Source organism: Vanessa cardui, chromosome 15, assembly GCF_905220365.1.
Source record: "Vanessa cardui chromosome 15, ilVanCard2.1, whole genome shotgun sequence".
Classification (NCBI taxonomy): Eukaryota; Metazoa; Arthropoda; class Insecta; order Lepidoptera; family Nymphalidae; genus Vanessa; species Vanessa cardui.
In genome coordinates, this window is record NC_061137.1 from 43,574 (window position 1) to 66,713 (window position 23,140).

Consider the following 23,140-nt stretch of genomic DNA (forward strand, 5'->3'; position numbering starts at 1 on the left):
TTCGCATATTTTCAATTTCGACTCATAAGGTTAAATTTGTATTAAAGTACAATCGATGTCAGTGAATGGGATGTGAGAGATTGGTTACGTAATTGGTGGCCAATGGGAAACGGCAGCTCGCCAGCATCGCCACCCAACGGCGTCAGAGGGCGCATCGGGTAGGAGTAGCGCGCGCCGGCGCGGTGCGAAGGCTCCGGCAGCGACTGCGCGCGTGGTCGGTCGATAGCGCGCCCTCCGCCGTCGCCACCGCTCTCGCCTCAGTCCCGAGCCAGGCGCCCTCGAGCGCAGCCCGAACGCAGCGCGATCGTGTCGAGTCCTCTGTACCCGTGTGTTGCAATGAAGGTATAGAGTCCTTACCCGTAGCGCGCTAGCGGTATCCATTAGCTGTAGGTGGCGGCGGTCCCGGTACGTGTCCGTAGCTAGCCGCTGTGTGTGCTCCGCCAACGTCGCTGCGGATCGCCCGACCGCTATCATTCCGTTTCCTCTCATTTTTTATCTCCACCCAAAAAGTTCTCATTGACCTACTGGCATGTATATTGCATATGTATCGAAATTTCATGTCGACTCGTGTTTTCCTTCTCCAACTGCCCACTGCGCACCGAATGTCTTTAAATCATACATTAGATATTGTTGCATGGATGTACGTACAGTTCTGTATGTCGTTGTGTATAGCTGTTCTCGCACAGACTACACCGAGGCACTCCGGTCGATCAATAAGATAAAAACGTCATCCGTCTTTTCAGTATTCTTTACATTTTTTTTGGAATGTACCTTTGTACATAGTCTCAAATAAAAAAAGCTTATGTAATATTTTTAAAATTATTTGGGGGTGTTTTCTGAAGATATATTTTAGAGTTTATAATAAGAATTATATCAAACAAATAATCCGCTGAAATCAAATTATTTATAGTTCAATCATGTCTATTGTTGGACAAAGAAGATTTTACAAGTATGATCTAATTTATAATTCTAAGAGAAAAAAATCTAAAAATATTTAAACTAAATATGATGCAATAAATTGACGCTGTAAGCAATATGATACGGTACCTTGTCCCCTTGGTCATACTGGCTCACAGTCTTCCAACCGGAATGCAACGATACTTAGTATTTCGGCTTAGCGGTAGAGTATATGATGAGTGTTTAACTATCAAAACGTGTATTTTTACTTTGTTAGTGGGTCTTAGTGGAACTCAGTATATATATCCTTATGTATATTTATTAAATCATACCAAATATTATTTAAAAATACTGAACTGAACTAAGATTACCAATCAGTGTCTTGAATATCCGGCGTTAAAGAAAGATTTAAATTTAAGAGTGAAAGTAAAAAAACATTAATATTTTAAGTATTGAAATATAATTGAAATACGTTTTTTTGTTTCAGCAACATAAAGAAAATATTATAAGATCGTATAATGCTAAAGTTACCCAAAGGCCTTAAAAAGAAGAAAAAGGGCAAAAAATCTAAACGTAAAGGTGAAGAGGAACTTTTTACAGAGGAAGAGCTAGAGAAATATAGAAGAGAACATCAACAACAAGGCGAAAGTGAAGGATCGGCTAAAGAAAATGAAGAATGGTCAAAATTTAAGGATTTGACGACTGGTGTTGATTCGATACTTAAGAAAACACAAGGTGATCTTGATCGAATTAAATCTACTTCTTTTTTTCAACGTGTGCCTGCGGGACCAAAAGAAGTTGTAACAGTAGAAAAAGAAGAACCGCGAAGACCGGTCGTTGAAGTAACAGAAGCAGATTTTCCGCATTTAGCGGCAGCTGCTGCGGCTGCGGCTGCAGAGGCCGACAACGGTGATAAAAGTGACTACGGTGTCACTGATGATGAGTCTGAAGACGAAGATGATCAAGACGATATATTTGACACTTCATATGTCGATGCTGTTGAGCGGGGAGAAGTGAAACTTGCATATGTGCCTGATTCACCTGAAGAATTTCAAGACGACGATATTTTTGATACATCGCACGTGGATGCTCTTATAAAAGGACAAGAAGTCAAAACTTCAAAAGGAAAAAAGGGCTTGGATATTGGAGTAGCCGTTGAGGTACTAACTGGTCGCATAGATAATGTTACCGTTACTTCTAAAAGACCAAAACGGATTATACCTGGTGATTTATTGCTAGACAGTGAAGACAAAGAAACAATAACAGTTAAAACAACAACTATAAATGAGCCTGTTGAGAAGAGTATATTGGACATTGACACAGATATACCTATAAATACGCCCATCGATCTTAGCGTATCTTTACATACTGCACTGATACAACAGAAAAAAGATATTAGTGAAGAAGATTTGCACGCTGTTGTCAGTGAGGAAACAACAAAAGAATCTCAAGAAATAGAAATCGATGAGTTTACTTTATTGGCAGCAGAATCATTGGAAGTTAAAGCTTCAATTAATAAATTAGAAGAAAAGGAAATAAATATCGAACCAGTATTACAAGAATCGTGGTCAGCGTTTGAAGCTGATAAAAACGAAACTGTTTTTGCAGAAGGAATAGTTGAAGATCAACTCGATGTCCTAGATCCTTACATTGATCAAGACGATCCGTTTGATACTAGTTTTGCGGACGCGGTAATCCCAGCAGCTAATTTTGAGCAGGTAAAACAAGAAGCTGTGATATTAGAAGACGACGACGATTTTGATCCACGTGCAGAGGAAGTTCAAATAAAACTAAATAACAGGCGTAAATCATCCGTTCGAATCCATTTAATAAATCCCTCGGGTATCAGGGAATCGATTACTTCTGATGATTTAGGAGAAAATGAAGAAAATAAAGGCCAGCGAGATCTGTTAGGTGGAAGTACAACTGATTTAACACTACTCGGAGATTCACCTTTGGATCCTGTTAATATAGATAGTACTGAAATAGACCCATTTGATACAACAATTGTTGATAAGATTGTTGCACCTGGAAAAGTTGAGCTTAAGCTTTTAGAACAAGAGCTCATTGGAGCGCCTGCTCCTGTAACAATCTATCGCGTTCCTAGTGATCCTGATTTTGATCCCAGAGCTGACGAACCCAAAGTAGAAAGAAGAGCTTCGCGCCCTGAAAATTTAACAGTTAGTAAAAATGTTGTTTTTGACGTCGATGGTGAAGAAAGTTCCAACTTTGATAGTAAATCAAAGCCTACTAAACCATTAACTCCATATTATACACGTGAAGTATCCATAACAGAGGACATAAACGAAGAAACTGAGACCAACGATCAATTTGTAGACGTTTTAACGCGAACTCGCTCTGAGGAGGATTTAGCGAAAAATACAACTTATCAAGCTAAAAGAAGACACTCGGAATATCCACAAACAAACCAAAATATTAATACCTTTAAAGCAAATGACCTTCTTCATGATCACATAAATGAATTAGAAGCTAAAGTTTTGACACCACTTGGTCCAAAACCAACGGAAGAACTTTTATCAAACGTAGAGTCTGATCCTTTCGATACATCTTTTGCTACAGATATCAAGCCTAGTAAAACGGAGTTAAAACTATTAGCAAAAGAATTTTCTTGTGATAATACCTCTGAAGTTGAAGGTGAGACGGATTTGTTAGATCCTTCCGATGACATTTTTCAAGTGAAAGCGTTAACTCCTGAGCCACCAACAACAACCCGCATTCCTGAAGAAGAATTTGACCCTTTCGATACTTCATTTGCTAGCGACTTAAACCCTGGAAGAACAGAAATCAAATTACTTGAATCAGAGTTTTTAAATTAGATTAAAGAAAACGACAAGATGGCTTTCAATCCATTTTTGAGTATGAATGAACCAGCGGCTCCCGTAACTACAGAAGTCCTTAATCCGTTTATGATGTCTGAATCAGAAACTTCTAACTTTACACCAGGTGATAATCCATTTGCCACAAGCAATCCCTTTTCTGATTTTGAAAATAGCTATGAGCCACCTGCTGGGGATACAGTACCTGTTGATATTTTTGGAAATGCCGAACCAACAGGTATTGGAGCGAAGCAGTTCGATGAAACTAATTCAATGGATGTATTTGGGAATTTATCAATGGATAATGAACGTCTTGTAAAACCAACTGAACTCGAGTTAGTGTCTACAATGGTAGATTGCAGTTACCCTGAGGAAGAGGAAATTAAAGATTCTCAATTATCAACAAGGCCATTACCTGCTGAAACTCAAAATTTAATCTTGACTGTCACGGGACAAATGGAATTTACAAGTTCTCATTTGCTCGATCGTATCCCACCAACGAGAACACCAAGTCCAGTATCAGTACGTGATATCCATTCACCAAGTCCTACGCCCGAACCCGATTTACTTGAAGAAAATACATCTGCAGTTGATAATAATCGTAACAAGCCTGCTAGACCACCTCCCGCACGTCCACCACGTCCTGCCCCACCACCGAGACCCCAACAACCTCCTGTAACAATTCAATCGTCTGGTGATGATATTAACTTATTCGATGCACCTGCACCAACAGTCGTTAAGCCCACAAAAGAAGCAATCCTTAGTTTATATTCAGCACCAAAGAAAGAAGAAAAACAAATAGATTTTCTGAGTGATGATCTGCCAGATTTATCTACTGAAATTGAAACAAAAACTATGGATACCACGTTCCCGGTTGTTACATCGTCTTCAGGAAATGAATCCTCCAATTTAATATTTAACGAAACGGACTCAACAATGATTGTCAGCACTACAGAGCCCGAGGAGCAAAGTACTATGTTTGAGGTGCAAAAATCAAATGCAGTTGATGATGTTACTGTTCAGATGGATTGTTCTGAACCATCGGCTGAAGTAAATGAGACTTCCCCAAATGCCTCGCCTTTTGCTGACATTACAGATGTTGGTTACCAAGTACACGGTAGCGAAAGTGAGAAAAATCCATTTGAATTTAGTAATTCTAATGACATTGCTTTATTTAATCAGGCTGAGTCTGACATATCTGGTTTTAAATCGGAAGACACAGTTATGACATCGAACACTACTACCCCATTTACAACAGAGGAAAAGAATATAACTACACCACAATCAAATGTTTACAACCCCACGATGGATATTTTTGGTACAGTTGGTACAATGGCGAAAGAAGCATACGAAGATACGCAAAATAATATTTTTAACACTGAACAGGAAAATATTTTGACAAACCAATCTGCAAATAACTCAAACTCAGACATGGGTTGGAATACCACAGAGAACATGGTGCAAGATGCTTTTCCTGAATCTCAAGATGCGTTTGATGCATTTTCCGCGAAATTTGATTCGACTGGTGGAAATCATATGAATATAGGTAAAATAGACACGTATGAATAAATATTTATAGCAACATCGTTAGTAACGTTTAATTCATATTTTGATTAACGATTTGTGCAGATGCTTGGGGCGATGATAGCAATGCGGATTCAGAGCCTGGCGGATTCGAAGCAGAGGCTTTCGATCCATTTTTAAGCATGGGCGCACCACCTCCACCTGCCGCCACACCTCGACTCGATCATCAGGGCTCGCGGGAGTCCACGGATGACACGTTTTCGGTGTTCATTCGGTATGCGATGCGACGATGCAGTTATAATAATATATTGAATGCACTTATTCAGTATCATTCAATACAATCTTGTATAACGTAATTCAGACCAAAGGACAGTGAGGCCGGTGCAGCGGAATCCGCAGTGCCGGTACTGGCTCCTCCACCGCGGCCACAAGCCCTGCCAGAGTCACCGCGGGTTAATCCTTTCGATAAAAATGGAGCCGAACCAATGCAACAGCAAGTCGCTTTTGACCAAGGTATTACGTCTTCCTCTTTCTATACATTTACATGTTCTGCTGTGTGTTAAGGTATTCCGGTTTTTATGTCATGGGTAAGGGAGTAGTAAAAGGGCCGCCTGGTGGTAAGTATCACCAGCCAATAGAGATTGAAACTGCAAGAAATAGTAATCACAAGTATTTTGAATGGTATTTACCCGTTGTAGTCATAAAACCACAATTGTACCATCGGTTCAGAATTAAGATTCTCTTGCGAGGAGCCGGCAAAAAAACTACAAAATTATATTAGTTAATTACGATTATTTATGTGTATAATACATATATTTTGTCTTAAAGTCAACAAGTCTTAGTTTCATGCTTTTATTTATCATCTATAATCATAATATAATCTTGTTTAAATAATACCTATCCTTTTTTTATTTACATATTTATAGAAATAGACACAAGAAGCTTTTTGCGGATTGATTTTGCGTTATAAGTTTATCCTTAGTTTCTTAACAACTATACTTTTTAATGTTGTCTTAAATTTTCGCTATTATTACTAACTATACTATACTATACTATACTATAACTATACTTTTTTACCTACCTATGTTGTTACTTAGTATAAAACTAAATGATTTCTTTCATTTCTCGGTTTATTTTCCTAACATCACCAATGTGCCATCAACCTTTGGAACTAAGACGTTGACTCTAGTGCCTGCAGTCAGACTGGTTCACTCACCTTCCAAGCCGGAAAACAACGATAATTCTAAATTGAATAAAATAATTAGTTTATTTTAAGAGTGCTCATAAATCTTGGCTAAAATAGTGTGTTAGATTTTTGATTAGTTTGATTTTGATTAGATTAGATTTAAAGTATAGTTATTACTAGAGCTTACTTCACGGCTAATGTTATTCAAACAGAGGAGTCGAGGCGCAGATCCGGTAGCGGGGGCGAAACACCACCGACGCCGTTGTTCGATGACGACGTGTCGATGCCGCTCGAGGACTTCCCCCGCACCAAGTACACTGGCCCCGGCTGGGAGATGCATCTCCGGCAACCCAATAAGAAGAAAATAACGGGACAGAGGTTCGTAAAGACTGTAAAAATATATATATAATGTTATAATGTCGATATGTCGAGGTTGGTGAGTTCGACTAGGGCACGTAATACAAACGTGTCAAGAATTATAATATGTAAATACAGGTTTTGGAAAAAGATCTTCGTGCGTCTGGCCTGCCAGGGCGACAACCCAGTTGTGCAGTTGCTGAACACCGCGACCGACAAGGAACCATTGCAGGAGTTGCCGTTACAGGCATGCTACTCGGTGTCCGAAATAGGAGCGCAGCAGTTCGACCAGTTCGGCAAGATCTTCACGGTCAAACTCCAATTAATCTTCTACAAGGAGCGGCCTGGTGTACGGTAAGTTAAAGTTCAAATCGTTCTATTTGTTTTAATAACAACTGATTTCCTTGTATGTGTAAGTGTTTATTCAATGCTAGGCCGGGGCAGGTGACCAAAGCAGAGCGGATTACGAACAAATTGTCACAATTCGCGGCGTACGCGATCCAGGGAGACTACCAGGGTGTCAAGGAGTTTGGCAGTGACCTACGCAAACTGGGTCTACCCGTAGAGCACGCGCCACAGGTTAACTAACTACCTTAATTATTTAGATTTAATACAAGTTAATTATTTAAATATTCTTTATTCAATCATAAAACACTTTTGAATCGTCATTTTACAGTATTGAAATAAATCTGAAATCTGTCACCAGTTCGGAAATCAGATTCTATATATGATATCAGAAGAACTGACAGAAACCCAGTAGTTACTCCTTTCTAAATTTTTATTTATTCTACCAAAACCAGAAGTTGATTTAACAAAATTTTACTAATATTTTGCTAACGACGGAAATATAGAAATAGATATATTAAAATATGGCACCATAGCTTAGCTAAGCAACGCGCTCTCGTACGTCAGGTGTCACAGCTATTCAAGTTGGGCTCGCTGAGCTACGAGGACGTGAAACAGTTCTCGTGCTGTGTGGAGGAAGCCCTGTTTCGTCTCTCGGCGCACCGCGACCGCGCGCTCACTTACAAGATGGAAGAGGTAGGACAGTCTACACATTTGTGTACAAAATGTTCTGACAATTCAGTCTAATATGTAATAAGTTTTGAGCTAAAAGCTGTAAGAATAAATATAATAATACTCAATAAACATATTGGTAAATAGCATGTCTAACAGAAGCCGTAGCTTTCTCTATTTCTGTCGCTCAAATTCTACCTTGTTAATAAGTTAGTATTACGATGCGTGTATCCACTTTTTCGCCTTGGCCGCAGGTGCAAATAACAGCAGTGGATGAGCTGTACGTAGAACAGGACGCTGAAGGTTCGGTCCTGAAACAAATAGCTCGCGTGCGACTTTTCTTTCTCGGTTTTCTCAGTGGTAAGATTCTGTTTATTTAAAAATATATTAGAATAATGTTATCTACTAATATATCTACTAATATATCTACTAATAAATAGTAAGCGTTGTGAAGCAACATTTAAAAAAACATTTGAATGATGTTTTGGTTTTTCACATCCGCTTGAACACTACTTGTTTTCCACAATTCCCGCCAACATCCGCCAGGGATGCCGGACGTGGAGCTCGGGGTGAACGACTTGCGGCGACAGGGCAAGGAAGTCGTCGGCAGACACGACATCATCCCCGTCGTCACCGAGGAGTGGATCCGCGTCGAGGATGTCGAGTTCCACGCGTGCGTGCAGCCCCAAGCGTTCGCCGAGTCGCAGATTATCAAGTACCGTATACCGATGTGAACGATAAATAACTGTTTTCTATGAAAGACACGCCGATTTGTTTCTGATAAGTTTACGATTTTTTTACACTTCAAGTTATGAAATATAAACATATAATTAAAAGACAATATTAAGTATCTTGCAGGAGACGAAGAACATTGTGATCATTAACTTTTGTTGATGATGAATTTTTAAGGTAAAATATGAACAGAAAAAGTAAAACCTACTATATAGATTATCCTGTAGTAAAGTAGGAAGTCTGTGCAATAAAAGTAAGAAGATCGTACATTAATGGTAGTGAATAACGTAAAGGTTCAAGCCGCCCGACGCTTGCTACATCGAGCTGATGCGCTTCCGAGTGCGGCCGCCCAAGAACCGCGAGCTGCCGCTGCAGCTGAAGGCCGTGTGGTGCGTCACCGGCAACAAGGTAGGCCCGCCCGCCCGCGAGCCGCCGGCGCGGCCGCGGGCGCTGACGCGTGTGTGTGGCAGGTGGAGCTGCGGGCCGACGCGCTGGTGCCGGGCTTCGCGTCGCGCAAGCTGGGCCAGGTGCCGTGCGAAGACGTCGCCGTGCGCTTCCCCATCCCCGAGTGTTGGATCTACCTCTTCCGCGTCGAGAAGCACTTCCGCTACGGTTCCGTCAAGTCCGCGCACAGGTCTCTCGATTAAATCAGAATATTTTTGCCATATTGCTCAGCTTTATACAAATATTCGCCTGATAACATTCGGTAGCCTATAAACTTCTGATCTATTGTCACGGCTTGTGTGGCTTATGTAGGTGCACATAGTATCTTATTTTTACATGCGTCGATGTTTTTAAAATTAATATTATTGTTGGAAGGCGGTGTGCTGTGAATTATACTATTTTCGCCTTATTATATTCTTACTTCATTTGATTCTTGTTCGAATTACTTATCTATTATTATGATTTCGTGTGATCATTGTTTTTTTTTTCGTTTTTGGGAAAAGAGATCCCCGACTTAAATTATCCGTACTATACGCACAGACGCACCGGCAAGATCAAGGGCATAGAGCGTTTCCTGGGCGCCGTGGACACGCTGCAGGAGTCGCTCATCGAGGTTACATCGGGGCAGGCCAAGTACGAGCACCAACACCGCGCCATTGTGTGGCGCATGCCGCGGCTGCCCAAGGAGGGGCAAGGTGGGCAGGAGAATTCGAGAAACTCTTAAATTCGTGTTCATATGAGTGGGCACTGAGCCCACTAATTATTTCTCAATACTTTTTGGTTTTAATTTAGTTTGAGATTCGCACGCTTGCAAAGTTTAACATTAATTTTAAAAAGTAGCCCGAAATAGTCTAGTATAACGTAAACTCGCAGGCGCATACACGACGCACAACCTGGTGTGCCGCATGGCGCTGACGTCGTACGACCAGGTGCCCGAGGAGCTGGCGCGGTGGGCGTACGTGGAGTTCACGATGCCCGCCACGCAGGTGTCGCACACCACCGTGCGCTCCGTGTCGCTGCAGGAACACGACGGCGACCCGCCCGAGAAGTACGTGCGCTACCTCGCACGCCACGAGTACATGTGAGTACGCGCGTCGCGCACGCCTCCGTCGCCGGAGCGACGCTCTGCGTAGCGCACACTCTGACGATGTCGTCTGTCCGTGCACAGGGTGGGCATCGAGCGCACTTCGGGGCAGGCCGTGGCGGCCTACTCGCTGGCCGCTTCCAAGGAGCCCGAGCCGCCGCGCGAGACCATCAAAGAGGCTCCGCGCGAGCCTTCCTCGGATTCCGACTCGGACTAGGACTCTGCTCTCCGATGCGACCTCAGCTCCTCTTAGCATTTTAAGTCCCAACCATGAAAGACTTGATCCCCCATTATATTTTTCGGTCTAGCCGATGATGACGGAACATTATTTGTAATTGACTTAGAAAATACTAACGAATTACGAATGCGACTATAAGCAGAACACAGACACATGTGGATATTATGTTCGCCAATCTTAGTGTAGAATACTTGAAATGTATTAATGCAATTTTTGTTTGTAATAGTGTTCTATATGCGGCTGATTACGGCATATGATGACTTTATATTAGGGCTAACTGTGGCTTACTCTATTTGATTGATACTCTTCTATGAATTAAATAAATATATGGTTCATTAATCAAAATACAAAAACGATACGAGGGGGATACCCGCGACGTGAACTGGGGATAGACATTAGTGAGTGAATACTACATTGAGACAGTTTCTATAGGGCTTTTGTAAATAAATAAAGTGCTAAAGTCGCACGAATTTATTATCTTCAAAATAGTGTACGTGTGTGTTACAAATTAGAAAAAGAAGTAGACAAAATTATTCATGAAATTATTATTCACATTATAAAATATTGTATTGGAATATTTAGAAAAGGAAGAGATCTCGAAGATGGTAGATGATAAGTTAGGCTAGGGACAGACGGTCAGTAGAGTCGCTCGCAAGTTACCTGTTTAAAGGATTACGTGTATATTTTTTGTACAATTTACCTTAAGTGTATGTTAGTAGTTCAATGCAATATCATGTAGTTAATTGAAGTTTACGGCAAATTGAACGCGAATTTGTGAAATACGAGGGTGACATCTATGAGAGAAGTGGTACACCTTTCGAAGGAGTTTAGACCAAAGAGATTTGTACATAAAAAATAAATTTAGTATATTGTAATATTCTTGAAAGTAATATTTTGGACAACCCCACCGCTACGGGTAGAAGTGCGCTTATCTCAGCGGACGCTGCCGCTCGGCTGCACGTTGTGAGATATGGCACATGCGTTACTTAGCCTACCACTATGTAATCTATACTAATATTTATGTAAGAGTATAATAATATCTTTATGGAATCTATCTATGTGTAGTACTAGAACCAGGCATGTGACTGCTCACTTATTATATATTTTATTCGCTATGTTTATGAAAAGCTTTTATATATCGAAGAGAAAGTTAAGCAAATGAAAGGTCCAAGTACATATTACTACTTATTTTACGTGGCTATGACATAACACTCGGCAAAGGAAACCTTATTTAAGAGATTAAACCGTGTGTAATGTGGAACGGTGTTGGATAAAATGTGTATGTGTACCCGCAGCGACCGGCTCGGGCCATCCAAGCTGTCTAACCGACGCGACGGGCACACCGGTACACACTGTTGGAAGGCTTAGCTTGAAGCGATACTATTTACAATAGCTTTCGTACTCTACACCTAAGCGACTACTCTTACTACTCCTACGCCCGTCTTTAACTCGAGTAGTGCTGTGTGCTGTAAACTCGTGTACTCGAACTATCTAGTTTTGAACTTTTCTACTTTAACATTGAGACGACATTTACACTTGCTACGACTTATTGATATTGTATTATTAGATATTATGAGAAAGTAATACGAATGGTTCTAGCAGTTGTAACGACGATTACTTAATAACTAATTATTTATTTGGTGGAGCACAAATGTAATATTCAAAATATTTAAATAAAAATAAAACCTATTAATTTATTGAATAAATACCTAGTACGCTACACATTCAAAATGTCGGTAGTGTTCTGCGTTACCTGAGTCCGGTACGACGTCTTTCCTCGTAAGCTTAATGAAATATATCTGTTCTGTGCTAGTAATTGTATAGATATTGCCGATGTATGTATATTGTAAAACAATTTATTGTTTGTTGTTGACGTCATATTCTCTTAACCATTCATTGACTATAAATAAGAGTAATGACATAAATATATCGTTATCTCTAGCGTTAACAAATATAATATAGTTTGGAGAAGCTAATACATATGATATATTGATTGTTGTATCCGTATACTAGACGACCCTCGCCCGCACGGAGCGAGTCACGCGACGCGCGTTACGGGTAGGTACGGATGGTATCTACGCGACGCGGCGTGACACTGACGTGACTGCGTGACTGCGTGAGTGTCGCGCGTGCCGAGCTCCGTGACAGTCGCGGGCACTCCATCCACCGCGCGTGGACTATAATGTTGTGTTGTCAATAAAATAAATACGATTGTCGAAATGTTGTTTCATTTGTGTTTGCGAATTCATATAGCTCTGCTCTGATCGTAAGGGATTTATTATGCGTAAAGCTTGTCCTTGAATTTCTCATATCTCACCTAAGATACATTATATAATTAATATTATATAGGTTAAAATATATATAGAAATATTAATTTTCTTTTGATAGACCGATTGTAATTCCCGAAGATTTTTCCGTCTGTAACGTCCTCAGTGGATTGGCCAGCTTAAGTGAATCTTCTCAGCTTGTTATATTCAAAGCAAATATGAAATGTCTAGTTTTACTTGTGAGATACAAACACAATAGTAATTAAGAATAAAAGGCCAACTCTCCTGCGACGCGTGATTAGAGATCGATGTACAGAATAATGTCCTTCTAATAATGGTTGTCTTTCCTGTTTGGAACAATATGACAAACTCTTATTTGCTCATGATATCTCCTTAGTTTTTGTATTGTTCGTGTATGCTTAGATCTTTAAAATTACATAACGTAGGTATTATGGTGTGGTTTTTTAAATAGTAAAACACAGATAATTTACGAGGTTTCTAACGTTATGTCTTAAATAAACACATTTTTGAGCATACATTGCAAACGCTGGTTAAACCCAACAAGAGTATCTTAAAACAATGCAACAAATCCGCGATTGTATATGTCTTTTATTTTCTTGGGATTACTCACAGTAACCAGTCACTTGGTGGTAGGGCTTTGTGCAAGCCCGTCTGGGCAGGTACCACCCACTCATCAGTTATTCTACCGCCAAACAACAGTACTCAGTATTGTTGTGTTCCGGTCTGAAGGGTGAGTGAGCCAGTGTAACTACAGGCACAAGGGACATAACATCTTAGTTCCCAAGGTTGGTGGTACATTGACGATGTAACGAATAGTTAATAATTCTTACAGCGTTAATGTCTATGGGCGATGGTGACCACTTACCATCAGGTGGCCCATATGCTCGTCCGCCAACCTATACCATAAAAAAAAAACCATTTTTATTTTAAGCAATACATAATTGATCATTATCCAATAAAGAACCTTAAATACATTGGGCATAGATCAATAAGGTCGTTCACAGCATGTGATATGTCAATGTTAATGTATATTGTCGAAGATATTATAGAATAAAACGCAGGGACAGCGGTTTGTATTGTGTAATGATGAAGAAGCTATGAAATTTTGTATATAATGACATTCTGTACTATATTTAGTATTAGTATTACCGCCCGTGCGAAGCCGGGGCGGGTCGATAGTTCATAATAAAACCTGTAGTTCGCCCTTAACTGGGTCAGTGGTGTCATCACACTCGTGACACCGCACGCACACGCAAAGTTGTCGAGAAATGAATTCCCTTCAGTTATTACTCGTAGTACATAAGACGTCTGATTAAGGCGCAATACACGTGAATAACAATACCCTAGCACCAAATTTGCGTAATTTACCTGCTTTTAAAGGTTTGTGAAATAGCAAACCATTCAAGTCGCGGACGTCATCGTTTCCGAACTATGTCATATACTTAACTGTTTTTGTTTCTCCTTCCTAAATCAAAGTGTAATGTTGCCAGGCACGTCTTGTGCGATAGATTTTTAATCATTTTAAACATAACATCATAAGCTTTGGATTCGTGTCTTCAATTTTTGTTTCCGAGTCCAAAAAGTTATTTGAATGAGTGGTTAATGTGTGACCACAACTATAAATGTCACAAAATTAAACCAGTGACCCGTCCAAAACGTCGATATCGATTCTAGTGCGGAGGTTACACTATATTTAGCTAACGAAACCGATCATGGCAGCCCTGCCCGACGACATCGCATTAGATGACGGGAGACGTTGACGGTGCGGGCGCTTGCGCCAGCTACGCGCACGCGCCCCGCAGCGCTCGATGGGGCGCGGAGGGGAGCGACGGAGCGGCAGCTCGCGCCGACACCCTCCGCGAGCAGCAGCGTGACGCGCACCGCGGCGCACAGCCCGCGCCGGCTCGCCACCCGAGAGCCCGCCCGAGCGGCCCCAGCCTCCGCGACTGTCGCGACGCGCCCGAGCGCCGCCGCCTACGGGCGCACGCAGCACCACCGTGCGATCGCTCTCTTGCGTCCTCCGCACAACCTTTATGTCGATACTCTTGATATAAATATCGGAACTGGACGAGAATGTCGCTACCGGCGGTGAAGTGACTCAGTAAATCGATTGGGATTAATGACCAGTGGACAGTGCTGTCAAATTTCCTCAGCTCCAGTACGTATGATGTTATGTGTCGGCTCAAAGTTAACAACTGTAAAATCTTTCAGTGTCATTGAACCCCGAGTGGTGTAGATAAGAGATTGTCGTGAACTTAATGACCTATTAACCTACTAAACGCAGTCATTGCAATTATCTAGAGAACCCATCCACTGTTGCTCCCATGTGACTGTCTCTTCATCTAAATAATTAAACTATAGAGTTTTCTTACATTCTACTGATATTAGTGGAAAGAACATAGATATTAGTAATAAACCGTAATTCATAATAATTTCCCTTCTAACCTGTAAATTTAAACATTATTGTTTAAATTTACAATGAATTGTTAAAACATGAGTGATCCATAAATAATAAAATGAAATACATTTATGATATATTGTGGCACTTCAAAAAAATAAAGATCACAAACGATACATCAAGCACAGCATTGATGTATTTGACCGTTGTTAATGACTTTTAGTAGATTTACTTTCGTATTTACTATATCAAGAAATAAAATAATATATCATTGTTACTCAGTTCTGGCAAATGTGAAAGTCAGGAGCACAGCTCGTGGTCAGCGAGTGTGAGCAGAGCGTCGCGGCGGCGGCGGCGGCGGGCGCATGGCGGCAAGCGGCGCCGAGCGCCGGCCGCGCCGCGGGCCCGCGCCAATTGCCTCCTTTGATCACGACGTTTCGGAAGAGGTGAGTGTATCGATCTGATCGACATAAAATGTGGTTTCGCTATCAAGTGGTTCATGTATATCATTTACATTTGCAGTCTAGTCCGGAAAATAAACAAGCTATTCGTTTACCTGAGATCCGTGAGGATCCAGTGAGTTCGACATCGAGTGTCGTTGCGTCGACGTCAGGCGGTGTCGACAGTCTCGCACCACCAGAACAACGCGCAAGGTCACACTCGTCTCCTGCTGTTCACACCACGACGACTGTGCCAACCACTTCAGCTCTGCAAACGCCAGCAGCTCCTCGCATCGATATATCTCGCGCATCCAGCTCTAGTCACCAGGATTCGCGGGATAGTTCACCTGAATTGGCACTGTTTGCGGGTGGGGGTAACGGCGAAGATACACGCGCTCGCCTCGAACTCGGCTTTCGAGAAGACGGGGCGGCAGACCTGCGTTCGTCTACTGAAGAACTTGCGTTTTTAGAAGGTGCGCCTGGAGGCACTGACACGCGTGCACAATCAGCAGCACCGCCTTCTCGTCGTCACTCACGTAAAGACAGTCAAAGTTCTGAGGCTGCGCTCCTCGCTGTATCGGGCCGAACAAGCCGTCTCTCTAGTGTTGGATCTCAGTGTTCCGCGCATTCGGCACTCTCTGGATTTAGTCACGCTAGTCGAATATCGAGGCTTTCTGTAGTTTCGGGCACTTCCCGTTCACCTTCACCGCACAAAATGCTGCTTGAAACATCATTTTGTGGGCCGAAGCCGATAGAGACAGACCCTGAAATATGCACAGCTGCTGTTGAAGAAAGGCTCCTCGAAATGGCCAAGCTGACCAATGAAACTGTAACTTGTATTCCTGATATTCAATCCACACCTGTTCAAGTTGCATCGCTCCCACCAGTCGATGCGCGTGACCGTCGTGAAGTACGAACGGAAGTAACGGTTGAGAATACGCGACCAGCTAGTGCTCCTCGGCTCACTTCACCAAATGCACCAAGCAGTACACCCGTTCCAGGCCCTGCGCCGTCTACTACATCATTAGATGATGAAAAGCGATTAAAAGAAACCAGGAACCGGGCAAAAGTGGAAGAGCGCCGAGCAAGATCGAGAGATCGCCGTGAACCAGCTCAGCCTGAAGTGCAACGACGTGGTAATCGTTCAAAAGACATAATAAGAATAAAACTTAAGCCTGACGATGAATACGAAGATGACGACGATGAAGAAAGTGAACGAACTTTGATCAGCGGAGAGCCTGCACGAAAACCAGTAACGCTAGAGTTAAACGATCGACCTGCGCGTCCCAACGAGCCTACAAGCCCACAAACTACGACGAGACGACAGCGAGACAGTCGAACACCCTCCCCATGTGGTGCGCCAGTGTCAAGAAAATCATCCTTTTGTTCACTTTTCAAGTCACGTGAGACTATTGCATCTCCAGACTCCCCATCTGATGCATTGCGTCGCAAAAAAAGTCTTAACGAGGGCCGTTCTCGTAGTAAAAGTCGTGATCGCTCTGCAACACCCTCTTCAACAGGGAAAATAAAAGGTTCAGTACTATCGTTGTTTAAGACACCAAGGCGAAGTGGTGCTTCACCTTCACCAGGTTCTCGTGATGCGTCTCCAGTAGTTCAACAACAACGACAATTTCCACAACCAACTATAGAAAAACAGCGAGGAGAAAAACTTAAGTATTATGAGGATTCAAAGGATGGAATTATTCATATCCCCTTACATACACCACCTGATGAAGTAAATTCAAAAGAAACAGTTTCTGCTCGCGAGGTTTCACGTCCTGCTTCAGCACCACAACAGCGAGCTCCACTCGAACGAAATGCAGTTATTGCATCCGTGACTCCCATATCCCTTCCAAAACGGACCCAGCGAACTGTTCTACCCGATGGGAGCATTATTATTCCCTTACACTCTCCGACTGAGAAGACCGCTTCTACTGAATTAACTACAAATGTAGAATCTACTTCTGATATTGAACATATTGCGAGAAAACCAGAAATGGAATGCACTCCCGACAATAATACGAACAACGTGTCCGGACAAAGTTCTGACACAGGATGTACGGAGACAGCGGTGCCAGAAGATACTGCGACAGTCGCAAATGTCACAGATCGTCCCAGAAGAAAAGAACGGATAATATTCACGACCCACGTAGGAAGCAAAGAACAAGTTTTCAGCACTCAGTTTAGTATAACGAAAACACCAAGTGTTACTAGCGAGATATCAGAATCGATTCCGAGTTTTCCAGAGACTGAGGAAGTCCAAGCAAATGAATTGTCACAGCCGACATCAACTTTGAAAAATATTGAGGTCGAAGTTAATGAGGTTTTGCCAACCAGCGAAGGAATGATCGGTGAAATAGGCGACGAACAAACGGTTCGAGAAATTAACACAAGTCCACCGCCAGACACTGGACGCGACTCTTCAGAGTCAGAAGCGAGTTCGGAAGTGGCGACGACTCATGGAGGGAGCGAAGCAGAGCGTCGAGGTCTCGTTGTACAAGAATCATTCGAAGAGCTGCCGTACGTACCAACAACGCTTCCCTTGGAGCGATCGCTGGCATTACCAATGATCCCAGTACGCGAACGCAGTGACATTCATGTCGCTGGGGTGCAGCGACCAAGGGCAACCCGAAGTGCGGGGGGAGCATTGGGTGCATTAACTCCCCCGTCGGTGCCGACGCCCAGTACCAACGTAGCGGAACTTAGCGGCGAGCGGCTGCACATCCGATTACCACGGCGTGCGCGTGCTGCCTCAACCGCTTCAGACGCGGCCCCGCCTCCTCCACCGCGCAACGTTCGAGCTCGTTCTCGAAGTGGTGGTGACGGTAAGCTATGACTTTTGCTAAATTGATATGAAATGATGAAACTGAAAATAAGGTATTTCATAGATGTATATGACTAGTTATTTATTCAAATGAATAATAATTTAACAATGTAAATATAATAGTCGCTATTTCATATTTAAATTAAAGTTCCGCTCTCAGTTTTCTACAATTTTAAAGTTGGGTGTAAACGAAACTGTGGTAGTGTTTAATTAGAAGTATTGTAATGCTTCGATCTTGAAAAATGTTGGCTACGAATATTCACAATACAAAATATAGATGCACGTCAATCGAAAAAATATCCTTTATTAAATGCAATTCAATTCTTCCTTTACGGTTTTTAGTAGATTATTTCGTTAATTTTACGAAGGATGAGACAAGAATGAGATTATTTTAAAGAAATATATTAATTAACGTAAAGCCGGCAAGTCAATGTTGACCCTTTTCCATCATTTGAAATAATAAATTAAGTCATTAAATTAATATAATTAAATATATATAGTATATAATAGATTTGTGAATAAATACACAAATTGTGAATAAAACAAAAATATTTAAAATTTTACTACTATTTTTTATTTTTAGATTTTAAACGGGATATTCACCATGTTTTTTTTAATTTGTCGATATTTCGACATTGTCTATAAATGTCACAATGCGAACAATAAAAATAAAAGAATGTGGTAAATATCCCGTTTTAAATTATTGTAATAGATAATATATCCTCATTAAAAAGTAACAAGTACTTACTAGCGCGACGCTTTTTATCATCTATATAATCCTCTGAAGAGTAATGTGCCGCATTTATGAAAGTTTTTCATTCTGTGGATATACCTAGTTGCCATCAATGGACCACTATGGTGACGCCATTATTGGACCGGTCCAATCAAAGAAACTTATCGAATTACTTATTTTGACTTAATATAATTCAAAGAAATGTTTTTGTCTGTATGAATTTTCCGTATGAAAATTTGTGTGAAATTAAATAAATATGATTTTTTTTTCTTTATGAAAGTCCCTACTCGAAATTAAAGTGATTGTTATCAGTCATTATAATAATACATAATGACCGATAAAACTTGTTGATCTCGTGTAAATTATAATATTCGTATAAAAAAATATATTTATATGTGATTATTATAAAAACTTTTGAATAAAAAAGTAATTCTTATTTTGTGTTTTACTTGAGTCACCTTCATTGGACCGTTAATACAAATGTTTCTAAGTCCAATGATGGCAACTTAGGGGTCCATTCAAAGTGACAGTGGTCCAAAGAAAGCAACTCCTCATTGAAAAGTTATTTTAGTATATTTTTAAAATCGCCCAACCTTCATTGCCAATAATTTAATTATCATCAATTTACATAAATAGCATTATATTAAAACATTTGGTTTCCGTTTGTCGATGATATTTCAGGAGATATGATGTCACAAAGTTATGTGGTCCAATCATAGCAACCTTCCCCTATAGATAATAATAATCACTGATTATATCAAAACGGTATATAAATGTTTCTCGAAAATATATATGACATTGGAAATATAATGGGGATCCAAATTATCCTGAAAGGAGTCTCGAGCTCCAAAATTATAAATAGGTGTTTTGTAAAATGAAAACCGATTCAATATTTGTCGCATTGCCCCAAAGTCTCATATATGTCCTGAGAAAAAAACCTACATATTCGAGTCGAACGGTATCAATATCAGTTAGCTAATTTTATTAACTGTGAACTATGAAAAAGCCTTTCCGAACAGCGAAGATTGCGTCAAAGTATTTCTTTTAAATATTACGTAATTTAGCAAGTGGCATGGAGCCGAGAGGGAAATCGGACTGGATCGACTTCTCCGAGGTGCCGGAGCGACGGAAGCAGCCGAAGCGCATCCAAACCCTCCCGGCGGCCGGCCGCGACTCGGTGGTGTTCAGCTACGTGCCGCCCGAGCGCTGCCGCTGCGAGTGCCACGCGCACGGCCACGCGCCCGACGCGCCCGACGCGCCCGACGCGCCCGACGCGCCGCCCGACGACGAGCTGCCGCTGCTGCAGGACGACTCGCGCCACCTGACCGTCAGCTCCTCGTCGCTCGAGTTCGAGGAGGACGGCGGCCTCGTGCAGGTCAACGTGCACATCGCGCCCTTCACCGCCGACCTCGACTTGCAACACAGCCACGCAGATACGGTACTGAACCGATACTGAACACTAACATATAGAAAGACAGTACTAGACTTGATCGCTACCTGCCGGGCCTTATCTAAATCATCCTACAACCCAATTATATATACAAAAAAATCTATCAGTTATTATTCATCTATAATTATTATATTATAAATAGTACAAAACATAGTTGCTCTGTGTCTGTATGTCCTTCGGAAAAGCCAATTACAATAAAAACCATTATTGTAACTTTATTTTTTACAAATAAGTAAACAATGTTTAGAGATTTAATTAATTGCCTCCGACATACATATTTATGGTAGCAGTTTAATATTGTAATAATATATCACAACTGCGGTTCTGTTTCAGACGCTGCCCCAATGACCGGCGGCCGTCGCCCCCGCTCACCGTACCTTACTTGTCTGTCTCCGAGTTTAACCTTTTATAAGATATATTATTCTCTATTGACCTGAGACGAGATGTTATCATTTTTGAGATGTAAATTTACCCGTTAGGTACTTATATAAATTTATAGCGTCGTTTGTAATTCTTACTATCCATCGTTGACCCTCGATTGCATTTTTTGATGTTTATTAAATTGTTCGTGTATAATATTTCGTTACGCGGTTGTATGTACTGATTGTATTATAGTATCTAAATAGGATTCACGGACAGTGATAGAGCGAAGCTGCCTTAAACGCTAGCCGAGTGACCGGTGGCGACCAACCACATCCTTATTCAAACTAGTCATATTATTCAAATTAATAATATTCCTTCATTCATAATTTCCTATTCAAACTATCTTTATTTAGATAATCGATTATAATTTACATATTTCTTTATCTAGTGTTAATAAATATTGAAGCCATTATTCTGATTAATGTTTGTATCGTAGGAACTACTTGTAAATAGGTATGTTGGAATGAAGAAAGTATACGTTTGAATGATTCAACAAGTGTTTGCTCAATTAGCAGTTCGCTCATTCCGGCTGCTGTTATTTCAGCTTGTATTCATATTTGCAGACCTCTTTATTATATATTGTACAGAAAGAAAGCAAAAATTATTTATTATTCTAAAGTATAAGTCGTCGCCGTAGAGAGAAATTTTATTCGACTTTAAAACTATACCGTCACTTATTTTATTCTTGAGACTAGTTTGTCTCGGACTGTCTTGTAGTTTCCTGTACTACAGTCTCAATAAAGCGGATCACATCGATAGAAAACAAAATCATTTGATTATATTTAAGAACATACCTTTTTTTCATATATTTTCACTCTACGGGGACATCATAGCGAAGTTTTAAAATTTTAATTAAATCTTTTGATCGCTTTTGTATCGCCCGTCTCTTGTACCTACAGGTGAAGATGGGACGGATAGTATTACAATGAAGGAATGAGCCGTTACGTATGGTAATCTAAACAGGTAGATACAATGTGAGGTCTACTTATACAAGGATGTGTTTGATGTCGCAGAGCTGCCATTTACACGACATACGTATCACTTTGTTCTGCTTTAGCTATTTAGTATATCGAATAATCATTATTTTATTCAGACCAATTGGAACAAAAATATCTAAAACGTGTTACAAAAATTTAATAACGTCTTTAACATTTTGTCGAATGATTGTACATTTTGTACGAATTGGACCGAAATTAAAGAAATAGTGTTTTAAAACCTTTACTATCAAAGTATTTTACTATTAAGAAAAAATATAGCAGTGCAAACTGCATTTAAAACATGGTCATGGTATTCGCACATATCATGAGTCAAAATTATACATTTCTTTGTTTCAACCCGATTCGGTGCAGTAGAACTAAATGTTTGTGTTTACAAAAACGTCTCCTTAAAGTGCACGAGTAGTCAGATACCTGTACGGGTCAGGGATGTTTTAAATCTGTAGGTGAGTTATTCGTGACAGCGATGTGCTCGTACGGCAAGGGTGAGGCGGTTTCTTCCTCATGCTCCTACAAAATATTGTAATCGTTTTATCGGATTATTAGTGTTAACCATTTTGAAATGTTAATACTTTTATTTATGTCACTTGGAACAGTTAATAGCTATTTAGATAAATGGAAATACGGAATTTGAAAATTTCACAAATAGTAGTTACATCACAAATGATGTTTATATAATTTTTAGCATTTAATATATTTATTGAATATACCCGAAATCCAAAGATGTTAAAATATAAGATTGGAATAGAATGTATGATTTATCCAATGAGCAAGTTGTCCATGTATCAATCTTGCTTATCTCTTAACTCGCGCGCGTTTGTTCGGTAATGCAATCCGCTTTATACTTTATTTGGGTAATCAATAGCAATAGAGGTTAATTTCCTTGCAAGTCATCCGGTGCTGGTCCGTTTCGCTCGCCTTCGTTTTCTTCTGCGTATTGTCATATTGTTAGTTACTTTCATGCAATAATAAGTAAGAATGTATGTACCAATGTTAAAGTACTTCTACAGTTTAGACAAAAGTCTGAAATATAAATTTTTGCTTTCCAACTTTGTATTTTTATTGACCTTAACATTTAATTATATGAAATTAGCTTCCCATCCGGACTCTGTACGGCTAAAAATAGACATTTAGTTTAAAAAATCCGATCCTCACCACCACGCACTAATAAATGAACATCACCTGGTCCGACCTTAATCAGCCAGAACCCACATAAGTGCAAATTAATTGAGATACATTATACAGATAAGGACCTACGTAAGAATAAGAAATT

General features: G+C 40.6%; 2 protein-coding genes across 3 annotated transcripts; both read left to right on the top strand.

Annotated features, from left to right (window-relative positions):
- The first annotated feature begins 224 nt into the window (after positions 1-224).
- Positions 225-12,536, top strand: LOC124535796 (protein stoned-B-like). Its single transcript, XM_047112151.1, has 16 exons — positions 225-342; positions 1,385-3,706; positions 3,776-5,280; positions 5,364-5,532; positions 5,620-5,771; positions 6,657-6,822; positions 6,940-7,155; positions 7,236-7,380; positions 7,714-7,842; positions 8,073-8,178; positions 8,365-8,533; positions 8,844-8,958; positions 9,021-9,184; positions 9,535-9,689; positions 9,868-10,075; positions 10,163-12,536. The coding sequence occupies exons 2-16, from the start codon at positions 1,416-1,418 to the stop codon at positions 10,293-10,295; spliced, it is 5,823 nt and encodes a 1,940-aa protein (XP_046968107.1). The 5' UTR covers positions 225-342; positions 1,385-1,415; the 3' UTR covers positions 10,296-12,536.
- A 1,930-nt stretch (positions 12,537-14,466) lies between these two features.
- On the top strand, positions 14,467-22,923 carry LOC124535810 (titin-like). Of its 2 annotated transcripts, none has more exons than XM_047112170.1 (5): positions 14,467-14,762; positions 15,303-15,448; positions 15,525-18,267; positions 20,064-20,437; positions 20,783-22,923. In XM_047112170.1, exons 2-5 carry the CDS (start codon positions 15,368-15,370, stop codon positions 20,795-20,797), a joined length of 3,213 nt encoding a protein of 1,070 aa, XP_046968126.1. In that variant the 5' UTR covers positions 14,467-14,762; positions 15,303-15,367; the 3' UTR covers positions 20,798-22,923. The 2 variants fall into 2 exon arrangements, with proteins under 2 accessions (XP_046968126.1, XP_046968125.1); XM_047112169.1 differs by having other exon boundaries at positions 14,491-14,762; positions 15,285-15,448; positions 20,783-22,922.
- The last annotated feature ends 217 nt before the right edge of the window (positions 22,924-23,140 follow it).